Here is a 12085-nt window from a genome sequence, read left to right as displayed (position 1 = left end):
AACGATTCAACTGGGGGAGGTGGGCAGACCATCACTGACTCCTTCACTCCTAACACCTGCACAGCAACAATCATGACAGGAAACTTCAGGTTGATTTTATTCCAAATGGTTAGAAACTATGAATCATAAAGGAGCAGAGAGATTTGGAGTCCAAGTACAGAAATCATTCAAAGCTAGTGGACAGATACAAAAAGCAATCAGAAAGGTTAATGGAATGTTGGCCTTTATCTCAAGGGAATGAATAGATGCTTCAGTTGTTCAGATCCTTGGTTAGATGCCATCTGGAGTACTGCGTTCAGCTTTGGGTACTGCAGATTCACCAGAATCAAACCAAGGTCTGGAAGGTTAAAATTATGACAACAGGTTGTATTAACCTAGCTTGTACTCACTTGAGTATACAAGATGGAGGGAACCTGTTTGAGATGTTTAAAAAGGATTCAATAGGGTACATAGAGAGAAATTATTTCCTCTGGTGGGGGGAGTCCAGAACAAGGGCATAACCTTAACATGAGAGCAAGGGCATTCTGGAGTGAAATCAGGAAGCACTTTCTCCATACAAAGGATAGTGGAAATCTGAAACCCTTCCCCCAAAAGACTGTGAATGCCGGGAGTCAATTGGAGCTTAGAAGACTGAGATCGATAGATTTGTTTTTTGGGCAAGGGTATCGAGGGATATCAAGCAAGATGGGAAATTAGAGTTGAAGTATTAATAGAATGGTGGAACAGGCTTGAGAGGCTGGATGGGCTACTCCTATTGCTATTCCCCTCCCTGGCCCAGAGGCAGCAAGGTCAGTTGTCGCATCCCAGTTGGAAAATTGGGACAGAGACCTGTTATCTCAGTCCAGGCAAGGGTTTAGAACTGGAACTACTGATCTGTATATCGCGTTATCTCACTGACCAATGCCTTTTCCTCACTGATTAATGGAGAAAGCTGCCCTTTTTTGAAAGCGTTTATTATATTCTATTATCCATCACACTCCTGACTTATGCCTTGTAGATGGTGGACAGGCTTTGGGAGTCAGGAGATGAGTTACCCGCTGCAGAATTCCTAGCCTCTGACCTTCTCTTACAGCCACAGTATTTATATGGTTACTCCAGTTCAGTTTCTGGATGCAGAGATATCCTGCTGGTCCCCATAGGATGTAGGCAGGTAACAGCAATTTTATTCTTTCATGGGATGTGGGCGTCGCTGGCTAGGCCAGCATTTATTGCCCATTCACAATTCCCCTTGAGGTGGTGGTGAGCTGCCTTCTTGAACCACTGCAGTTCATGTGGTGTGGACACATCCAAAGTGCTGTTAGGAAGGGAGTTCTAGGACTTTGACCCAGCGACAGTGAAGGAACGGCGATATAGTTCCAAGTCAGGATGGTGAGAGACTTGGAGGGGAACTTGCAGGTGGTGGTAGATTAGATTAGATTAGAGATACAGCACTGAAACAGGCCCTTCGGCCCACCGAGTCTGTGCCGACCATCAACCACCCATTTATACTAATCCTACACTAATCCCATATTCCTACCAAACATCCCCACCTGTCCCTATATTTCCCTACCACCTACCTATACTAGTGACAATTTATAATGGTCAATTTACCTACCAACCTACAAGTCTTTTGGCTTATGGGAGGAAACCGGAGCACCCGGAGAAAACCCACGCAGACACAGGGAGAACTTGCAAACTCCACACAGGCAGTACCCAGAATCAAACCCGGGTCCCTGGAGCTGTGAGGCTGCAGTGCTAACCACTGCGCCACTGTGTGCCCTTGTCCTTCTAGATGGTAGAGGTTGTGGGTTTGGAAGATGCTGTCGAACGAGGCTTGGTGAGTGGGCTGCAGTGCATCTTGTAGATGGTACACACTGCGCGTTGGTGGAGAGAGTGAATATTGAAGGTGGTGGATGGTGCGCCAATCAAGCAGGCTGCTTTGTCCTGGATGGTGTCGAGCTTTTTGAGTGTTCTTGGAGTCACACTCATCCAGGCAAGTGGAAAGTATTCCATCACACTCCTGACTTGTGCCTTGTAGACAGTGGACAGGCTTTGGGGAGTCAGGAGGTGGGTGACTCGCCGCAGAATTCCCAGCCTCTGACCTGTTCTTGTAGCCACAGTTTTTATATGGTTGGTCCAGTTAAGTTTCTGTTCAATGCTAACCCCTAGGATGTTGATAGTGGGGGATTCAGCAATGGTAATGTCATTGAATGTCAAGGGGAGATAGTCGGATTCATTGCACAATCTGCAAACATCCCCACTTCCGACGTTATGATGGAGGGAAGGTCATTGATGAAGCAGCTGAAGATGATTGGGCCTAGGACACTACTCTGAGTCCTGCAGTGATGTGCTGGCACGGAGATGAATGACCTTCAACAACCACAAACATCTTCCTTTGTGCTAGGTATGACTACAACCAGTGGAGAGCTTTATCCCTGATTCCCATTGACTCCTGTTTTTCGAGGGCTCCTTGATGTCACACTTGGACAAATGCTGCCTTGACGTCAAGGGCAGTCACTCTCACCTCACCTCTTGAGTTCAGCTCTTTTGTCCATGTTTGGACCAAGGCTGGAATGAGGTCAGGAACTGAGTGGCCCTGGTGGAATCCAAACTGAGCATCACTGAGCAGGTTATTGCTGCGTAAGTGCCGCTTGATAGCAGTGTTGACACTTTCCATCACTTTGCTGATGATCGAGAGTGGACTGATGGAGAGATAATTGGATTTGTCCTGCATTGTGTACAGGACATACCTGGGCAATTCTCCACAATGTCAGACAGATGTTGTAGATGTATTGGGAGATGGTGGTGGAGTGGTAATGTCACTGAATTAGTAATCCAGAGACCGAGATTTATACCCTGGGGACATGGGTTCAAATTTAACCACAGCAGCTGGTGGAATTTAAATTCAATTAATAAAAATTGGGATTGAAAGCTAGTCTCAATAATGGTGACCATGAAACTAACATCGCTTGCCGTAAAAACCCATCAGGTTCAGTAATGTCCTTCAGGGAAGGAAATCTGCCATCCTTACCTGGTCTGGCCTACATGTGACTCTAGATCCACAGTAATGTGGTTGACTCTTAACTGCCCTCTGAAATGGCCCAGCAAGACACTCAGTTGTCAAGGGCAATTAGGGATGGGCAACAAATGCTGGACTTGTCAGCAACGCCCACATCCCATGAAAGAATTAAAAACAAACAACTTGGCTAGGGGCACATCCAGTTTGATAGCAAAAGTCTTCAGCGCTACAGCCAAGATGTTGTCAGGGCCCATAGCCTTTGCAGTATCCAGGGCCTTCAGCAGTTTCTTGATATCATGTTGATTGAATCAGATTAGCTGCAGACTGGCATCTGTGATGCCAGGGACCTCAGGAGGAGGCTGAGATGGATCATCCACTCGGCACTTCTGACTGAAGATGGCTGCAAATGCTTCAGCCATGTCTTTTGCACTGATGTGCTGGGCTCCCCCATCATTGAGGATGGGGATATTTGTAGAGCCTCTTCCTCCTGTCAGTTGTTTAATGGTCCACCACCATTCATGACTGGATGTGGCAGGACTGCAGAGCTTAGATCTGATCTGATGGTTGTGGGATCACTTAGCCATGTCCATTACATGCTGTTTCCACTATCTGGCATGCACGTAGTCCTGTGTTGTAGTTTCACCAGGTTGACATCTCATTTTGAGGTCTGCCCGGTGCTGCTCCTGGCATGCACTCCTGCACTCTTCACTGAACCAGGGTTGATCCCCAGCTTGATGGTAATGGTAGAGTGGGGGATATGCCAGGCCATGAGGTTACAGATTGCGGTTGAATACAATTCTGCTGCTGCTAATGGCCCACAGCGCCTCATGGATGTCCAGTTTTGAGTTGCTAGATCTGTTCGAAATCAGCATTAAAGAAAGTAGTTTTTTTTAAGCTTCTTGCAACGTGCTCCTTTAACTTTAATTGGGAACAATCTTTGAACGTTTATATTAAACCAAATGATCCTCAACTTCAAGTTTCTACAAAACATATTTTAAAATAAGATTTACTCACAGGATGGGAGTGTTGCAGGCGTGGCGAACATTTATTAACCCTCCCGAGTTGCCCTAAGATAGTGCTGGGGCCTTCATCTTGAACTGCCTGGCCACTTCAGAGTCAACCATGTTGGTGTGGGACTGGAGTCACATATAGGCCCAGGCCAAGTAAGGATGGCAGGTTTCCTTCCCTAAAGGATATTAGCGAACCAGCTGGGTTTTTGCAACAATCTGAAACTTCATGGTTTAACTATCAGCTTTTATTTCCAGATTTTTAAAAGCGAATTCAAGTTTTGAAAACTGTCATGGTGGGATTTGAACATGTTTTTTGTATTATTAGTCCAGTAAAATAAGGACACGACTATCAAACCCCAAGGACCAGCAGTTAGGAAATTGTACACCACAGTTCAGTGGTAAAATGTGATAGGGAGCCGAGTTCTATCTCTGGACCCTAACAGTCGGTTTCGTGATTCTCCTTTGGGAGATAGGGATAACTATGACACGCATTTGCTGCTCTCCCATTAAGTCAGCGACCTGGACAGGAAGAAACTAACAGAAGCCTGTGGCTCAACCATCATGCCTGGTGAATATTAACTCACCCACGTCACTGCGCTGGCTATTCTTGTCATTGGGCAGACGTGCGTAGGCGGTGTAGTGTCCCCCAATCATCCCGCCATAGTGATTGATTACTGCATACAGATCATAGACAGGTGGCTGTCGAACATCCTTCACACCAATGCAGAACTTGCTCAGGTCCAGATTTCTTTTAAGGAAAAAAAGTGATTAAGACAAAAAATAATTAATAAAAGATTCTCATTTTCAAGTAATCCTGACTCACTGATATTCCTGTAAATGTTCAAACTGGGGATTTCCCATCAAACACTCCCAGGACAGGTGTAGCACAGGTCTGATATAGAATAAAGTTCCTTCTACACTGTCCCATCAAACACTCCCAGGACAGGTGTAGCACAGGTCTGATATAGAATAAAGTTCCTTCTACACTGTCCCATCAAACACTCCTGGGTCAGGTATAGGACAGGTTTGATGGAGTAAAAGCTTCTGCTATACTGTCCACATCGCGATTCTGAAGGGGCTTGGCAGGGTAGATACTGAGAGGTTGTTTCCCCTGGCTGGGGAATCTAAAACATGGGGTCAAACCCTCAGAATAAGGGGTCAATCAATTAGATCTGAGATGAGGAGAAACTTTTTCACTGAGTTGTGAATTCTATACCCCAGAGGGTTGTGGATGTGCCATCATTGAAAATATTTAAGGCTGGCGTAGACAGATGTTTGATCTGTCACGGAATTAGGGGATATGGGAAGTGGGCGGGAAAGTGGAGTTGAAACTGAATATTAGCCATGATCGTATTGAATGGCGGGGTAGGCTTGAGGGGCCATAAGGTCTAATCCTGCTCCTACCTCTTATGTTATCAAACACTCCTGGATCAGGTACTGTTACGACTAGATGAGAAAGGCATCTAGGGTTACCTCTTAGCCTTCACCTGATCTTACCATACAGGGTTTAATTTTAAACACACCGCGTTTTTAGCTTCTCTTTGCAGAATCCTTGTTCACCATTCCAATTATTAGGCAAAGAAAACAGCACAAACAGGCTTTCTTAGGTTTAACGAAGAAAGATTGAAATTTATTAAACTTGAACTTAACCTCTAATTCGGTTAACGCCTACGGATTCATGACGCGCCCATGCTAGCATGCGTACGCGATATACACACGCAAGTAGAGACAGAAGAGAGAAGAAAAATGAAGCGGAAAAGTTTGAGACAATATCTGAAGAGTTTTTGTTACAGTTCTTCGAGCTTACTGTAGAGTCCTTAATTGTAGGTAGATCCTGCTTTTCGTTGGGCTCCAGTATTCTTCTTAAACCTTGTTCGCTGTAGGAGACTTTTCTCTCTTGGGGTTCATGTGTCATCAGTGGATTCAGAGGCTTGTGAGAAAGAGACAGCATACAGGAAAGATCTTCTCAGTCCAGGAGCAAACAGACTTTCTCAGTTCAAACGGTTTGCACTCCTTGACATTTAATGGCATTACCATCGCTGAATGCCCTACCAGCAACATCCTAGGGGTTACCACTGACCAGAAACTGAACTGGAGTAGCCATATAAATACCATGGCTACAAGAGCAGGTCAGAGGCTAGGAATCCTGCAGCGAGTAACTCACCTCCTGACTCCCCAAAGCCTGTCCACCAGCTACAAAGCACAAGTCAGGAGTGTGATGGAATACTCTCCAACTTGCCTGGATGGGTAGAGCTCCAACAAAACTCAAGAAGCTCAACATCATCCAGGAAAAAGCAGCCCGCTTGATTGGCACCCCATCCACAAACATTCACTCCCTCCACCACCGACGCACAGTGGCAGCAGTGTGTACCATCTACAAGATGCACTGCAGCAACGCACCAAGGTTCCTTCGACAGCACCTTCCAAACCCGCGACCTCTCCAATCTAGAAGGACAAGGGCAGCAAATGCATGGGAACACCACCACCTGCAAGTTCCCCAAGTCACACACCATCCTGACTTGGAACTATATCGCCGTTCCTTCACTGTCGCTGGGTCAAAATCCTGGAACACCCTTCCTAACAGCACTGTGGGTGTAAAGGCCTGCTACCCGACCCGATCCCAACGGGACCAGACGACTTGGGTTGGGTTGCACTTCCAGGTCCGACATTCGGGGTCGGGTTGGGTACACTGTCACAGGTAAGTCGCTCCACTGAATGTAATTTTTTGACTAGAAAGGTGGTTTTGTTACAGTTATTTTAAGCTTGTGCAGATCAGCAACAAAGTGAAAAATGGAAGGCAAGTTAACTGATGGTCAGGTCAGGTCGAGCACAGGAAAAAAATGGAAGGATTCGGGCCTGGTCGGGCTCGGGTCGGACGTGGTTCTGTCGGGCTTGGGTTGGGTTTTTGTTTTTGCAGACCTGAGCAGACCTTGATGTGGGTGTACCTACCTCACATGGACTGCAGCGGTTCAAAAAGGCAGGTCACCACCCCCACCTTCTCGAGGCAATTAGGGATGGACAATAAATGCTGGCCTAGCCAGCGATACCCACATCCCTTGGATGAATATAAAAAAAATTTCAGAAAAACCCAGATTGCCAAGCAGGTTAGTCACGTGACTAACTGGTCTGACCACGTCTTGGCTTATATCACAGTCGTCTCTGGAATGCCCCTCTTGCACACAATACTTGGTGATCAATACCTCATTCTTGGCAGGTGGGGGCCCAGCATGACACCTCCACACCCAGCAAAATGAAATGCGATTTGTGGAAAAGTGGATTTCATTAAAAGGGTCGAGAGAAAATAGAAGATACAGAAAAAACCCATGCATTTCTCTCATTCATTCATAAATCCTAAAACCTATTTAAACCGTCCCTTTTTGGCATCCCAATAAACATGTGGTTCTTTTTTGGGGAAGTTTCTCTTTCGTTTGCCCATTACCATGGCTGCCTAAGGTCTTTGTTCCTGCTGAGGTAATTTTTTTTCAGGAGAGTCAGTAGTGGGCGGGGCTAACCTGAACACACTCAGTGCTTCGCTGATTCATGCAAAGGCTTTCGACTTTGGGGGATGGGTGGTTTTCTTTATTCTGACTGCAGGGGAGGATTCTTTGCTAATCTCCCCTTTGTCCCAGAGGACAATCCTGCCTGCAGGTAGTTGTGCAGACTCTACTGCACTCCCCTGTGGCACTTGAACTAGGCGAGGCATCACCCTCACGGTTTCTCTGCCCCATAGACGTCTTTCTTTGTCTCTGCAGGTTCCTGTAAATGCTGTTAGCAACTCTGGTGGGGTGCTTCTCGAGTCTGCATTTGCGTAGGAGGACGCGGGTCTAACTTTTCACATTTTTTGGGTTTGGCTGACCGGACAGTAAGGATTTTCATCCAGGTTTTCTCCCAGACTTCATTTATCCTGCCTTCTTGGTCACCTTTTCCCCTTCTCTTTCTAAACTTTTGCCAGCCTTGTGCTGCCTGACCCCTTTTGATCTCGGCGGTGATCCCTTACAATTCACCAGCCCTCTGCTGGAGGGTCCTCCTAACACTGGTACAGGACATAGGAGTGCAGGTTTCACTGCAGGGTGGGGCTTCCCCTCAACCTGACACATGTGGCAACTCCTGCAGTACTCCACCACATCTGGAGTTTTGGCCAGTCAAACTGCTGTCTTATGCAGGCTTTGGTCTTTCTTATACCAGCATGTACAGCCACTGTAGTCTCGTGGGCCCTTAATATTTCTCTCTGGTACCTCTGTGGCACCACTAACTGGTGAACTACTGCCCACTCCTTGCTCTCAAGTCTGTGAGGAGAACTCCGTTTCCTCATCAGTACCTCATTCTTTAAATAGTCGCAAACAGGGACTCCCCTCTGCTTCACTTTCAGACTGGGCAGCCTCTGCTAACTCTTGTAATACTGGGTCAGCTCGCTGAGCCTCAGCTAGGGAAAATCCATTTAATTAATTCAATGGGTCTCCTAACTTTCCAAAGAAAGTCTCGGACAGGCAGACCTCATGGTCATGCGCCTGCAGTGCCAAAGCAGTCTCCACTGGGGGAGCTGGTTTGATCATGGCCTGATCCACTACACATTCTGGGAAACTGCAGGGGACCGTCTCCTGCCCTGTCTTTCTGACCTCCTGCGGTCTTTCTTTCACCATGGCGGAAGGCTGCCACCTTCACCCCCGCCAGATCATTACCTAGGAGCAGGTCAACCCCGTCCACAGGCAAACTAGGGAGAATCCCTATGGTCACCGGTCCCGAAACTAGGTCGCACTCCAGGTGCACGTGGTGTACAGGTACAGGCATACACTGCCCTCCAATACCATTCACCACCATTTTGGTGTTCACTGCACTCTCTGGGGGAAAGGTCAGGCCTTTTCCCAGTAAAAAAGGATCTCGTGGCCCTTGTGTCCCTGAGAATTACTATGGGCTTGCTTGCCCCACTCGAGGGGCAAGGGGTTACTTTCCCTTCAAACACAAAAATCTAATAACCTTCAGGAATCCTATTAACTCTTCCTGCACTGGGCGGAGTAAGCTTCCTGGGTTGCACTCTTACTGCAGTTAAAGACATAGCTTGTTCTGCTGTGCTTTATATTAGGCCCCGTATTCACGGAGCGAGTGTGCCCTGATTAACCCTACCAGTTTTCACTTTAGTTTCTAGCAGTCAGCTTTTAAATGCCCTGGTCTATTACAATGGAAGCACACAGGTCTCCAGGTCTCACTCTTGCTCACAGCACCTTCCTTTTTGATTAGTTTAGTTTAGAGATACAGCACTGAAACAGGCCCTTCGGCCAACCGAGTCTGTGCCGACCATCAACCACCCATTTATACTAATCCTACATTAAACCCATATTCCTACCACATCCCCACCTGTCCCTATATTTCCCTACCACCTACCTATACTAGGGGCAATTTATAATGGCCAATTAACCCATCAACCAGCAAGTCTTTGGCATGTGGGAGGAAACCGGAGCACCCGGAGGAAACCCACGCAGACACAGGGAGAACATGCAAACTCCACACAGGCAGTACCCAGAATTGAACCCGGGTCGCTGGAGCTGTGAGGCTGCGGTGCTAACCACTGCGCCGCCCATTAATTCAGAGGTTAGAGGAGGACCCCTGTGTTTCCTGCTTTTCTTTCTCTCCCAGGACTGCTTGGGTCCTATCACCTTCCCATCTTTTGTCCTTTTCGGATTTGTGGGGGTGATTAAGAAAGGCTCTCCCCTGGGAAACCAACTTATAAATTAAAACAAACTCATCGGCCGCTCGCCAGGCTCTCTGAACCTGCTGCTCCTCTACATGGGCCTTTATAGAGAGTGGGAGTGTGTTTTTAAATTCCTCTTAACAGAATTACTTCTGAGTGTCTCATAGCTGAGCTGTACTTCAAGAGCCCTCAGCCATTGGTCAAAAGCCAGCTGCTTACTTCTTTCAAACCCCCGATAGGATTGATGAGCTTGCTTCTTGAGGGTTCTAAACTTTTGGCGGTAGGCTTCAGGTGCTAATTCATATGCCACAAGGATAGCATTTTTTATCAGTTCATAATTTGATTAACTCTCATCTGGCAACAGGGAATAAACTTCATGGGCTTTTCCAGTTAGCTTGCTTTGCAGTAAGAGACGCCAGGTCTCAGCTGGCCATTTTAGTTGCCTTGCCAGTTTCACAAAGGACCCAAAAAATGCTTCTACATCCTCCTGATTGAATCTTGGAATTAGCTGAGCCAGCTTTCACAATTCTGTACCCAGCCCTGAATTACACTCCTCCATATTGGTCATACTTTCACTGGGGTTTCTCTGTCGCCACAGTTAACTCAAGCCGCTTCAGCTCTCTTTCTTCACATCCCTTCCGGAATATTCTTTCCCTCTCCTTCATGCTCCTTCTGGAGGTTCTCTCTTTCGCCCTCTCCTGCCTTTCTCTTTCTTCTAATCCAAGTTTCCTTTGTTCCAATTGTAGCTTTGCTAACAATACCCTGGCAGAGTCTGCTTCTATGCCAGTTTCTGATTCTTCAGATTCAAGGGAAAAATGGTTGGCCACTAGCCTTAGGAGTTCAGACTTCCTAGCCTTGCCACGTACAGTGATCCTGCACTGCTCAGCCATTTTTCTCAACTCCTCCATAGACAGTGCTTTTAACTTATCTCAAGTTACTTCACCCTGGCTTGGGGAGCGACTAGCTTCAGTTGCAGACATGTTAGTATTCAAGCACACACAACCACAAGAAAACCAGTATTGAAATCTTGCTCTTTTTTGATTAGGAACAATTTGGCTTCCCACTTCTAACTTCTCTCATTTGTCTGTGGGTAAAATTCCGGATGCTAGCACCCAAATTTCTATTATGCCTTAGCGAGAAAGTTGTCTAGGGTTCCCTCTTAGCCTTCACCTGGTCTTACCATAACAGGGTTTAATTTTAAAAACACCGTGTTTTTAGCTCCCCCTTGGTGAATCCTTGTTCACCGCTTTCCAATTATAAGGCAAAGAAACCAGCACAAACAAGCTTCCTTAGGTTTAAAGGAGAAAAGTTGAAATTTATTAAACTTGACCTCTTATTCAGTTAACACCTACGGATACATGATGCGCCCACACTAGCATGCATACGCAATAGACACATGGAAGTAGAGACAAAAGAGAGATGAAAAATAAAGTGGAAAAGTTTGAGGCAATATCTGAAGAGTTTTTGTTACAGTTCTTTGAGCTCACTGTAGAGTCCTTGATTGTAGGTAGATCTTGCTTTTCGTTGGGGCCCAGTATTCTTCTTAAAGCTTGTTCGCTGTAGGAGACTTTTCTCTTTTAGGGTTCATGTGTCTTCAGTAGATTCAGAGGCTTGGGAGAGAGAGATGGGAGCATACAGGAGAGATCTTCTCAGTCCAGGAGCAAAGAGTCTTTGAGATCAAACTGTTTGCACAATTCAGAAAAACGCAGGTTGCCAAGCAGGTTAGTCATGTGACTAATTGGTCTGACCACGTCTTGGATTGTATCACCTTAACAGTCGCTGGAATGCTCCTCTTATACACAATACCTGGTGATCAAGGTCCATTGTGGGTTAAATGAATCAGGGAATGGTCCCTCGTCCTTCCAATCACTGTCTGTTAATATGCAAATGTCTTTTCCAGCCACGGCTGATCTGTTTAACAAGTCCTTTCTTCACTCCAGTAACAGTTTAAAATCAATGTTCATGACAAAATTAATGTGCCTCATCCTTGGCAGGTGGGGGTCTGGCATGACAGGTACATAGAGTATTACTCATAGTGCGTTGCCCCAACTCTCCGCAGGTGCCACAATTTCACAAGTTCACTGCGACTGCACTAATGCATTTTTACCACCAGCCATCTTATAGCCTCTACATGTCACACTGCAAATTGAGTGTTGTATTAGGGAACAGTTTTGAACTGTGAACCCACATTGCAGCGTTCAATTTTACTTTGTGCACCTAAGCCACTACGGTACTGGATTGAGATGATTTCCTCTGGAGGGTCTTCACAGCCATAAGTGGCCTTCATTATTACCTTCTTTCAAAGAGCTGGGAAAGGCACAATGGATTGATTGGCTTCCTTCTGTGTTGCATTATTCTAGATGAGTTAGAACGTAGATACAAGCAGTGATA

General features: G+C 46.3%; 1 protein-coding gene across 5 annotated transcripts in view; it reads right to left on the bottom strand.

The window, feature by feature from the left end:
* The window catches only part of usp19 (ubiquitin specific peptidase 19), a 205714-nt gene that overhangs the window by 22021 nt on the left and 171608 nt on the right, over nucleotides 1-12085 (bottom strand). For all 5 annotated transcript variants that reach the window (XR_010977002.1, XM_068052211.1, XM_068052208.1 and 2 more), the window contains exon 24: nucleotides 4593-4756. Coding sequence is in view for 4 of the 5 variants with exons in the window: in XM_068052211.1 (XP_067908312.1) it covers nucleotides 4593-4756 (164 nt within the window). In the remaining variant the exon portion in view is untranslated. The remainder of the gene's footprint in view (nucleotides 1-4592; nucleotides 4757-12085) is intronic.

Source organism: Heterodontus francisci, chromosome 19 (assembly GCF_036365525.1).
Source record: "Heterodontus francisci isolate sHetFra1 chromosome 19, sHetFra1.hap1, whole genome shotgun sequence".
Taxonomy (NCBI): domain Eukaryota; kingdom Metazoa; phylum Chordata; class Chondrichthyes; order Heterodontiformes; family Heterodontidae; genus Heterodontus; species Heterodontus francisci.
Note: the sequence above shows the minus strand (reverse complement) of the source record. Positions and strands in the feature narration are given on the sequence as shown.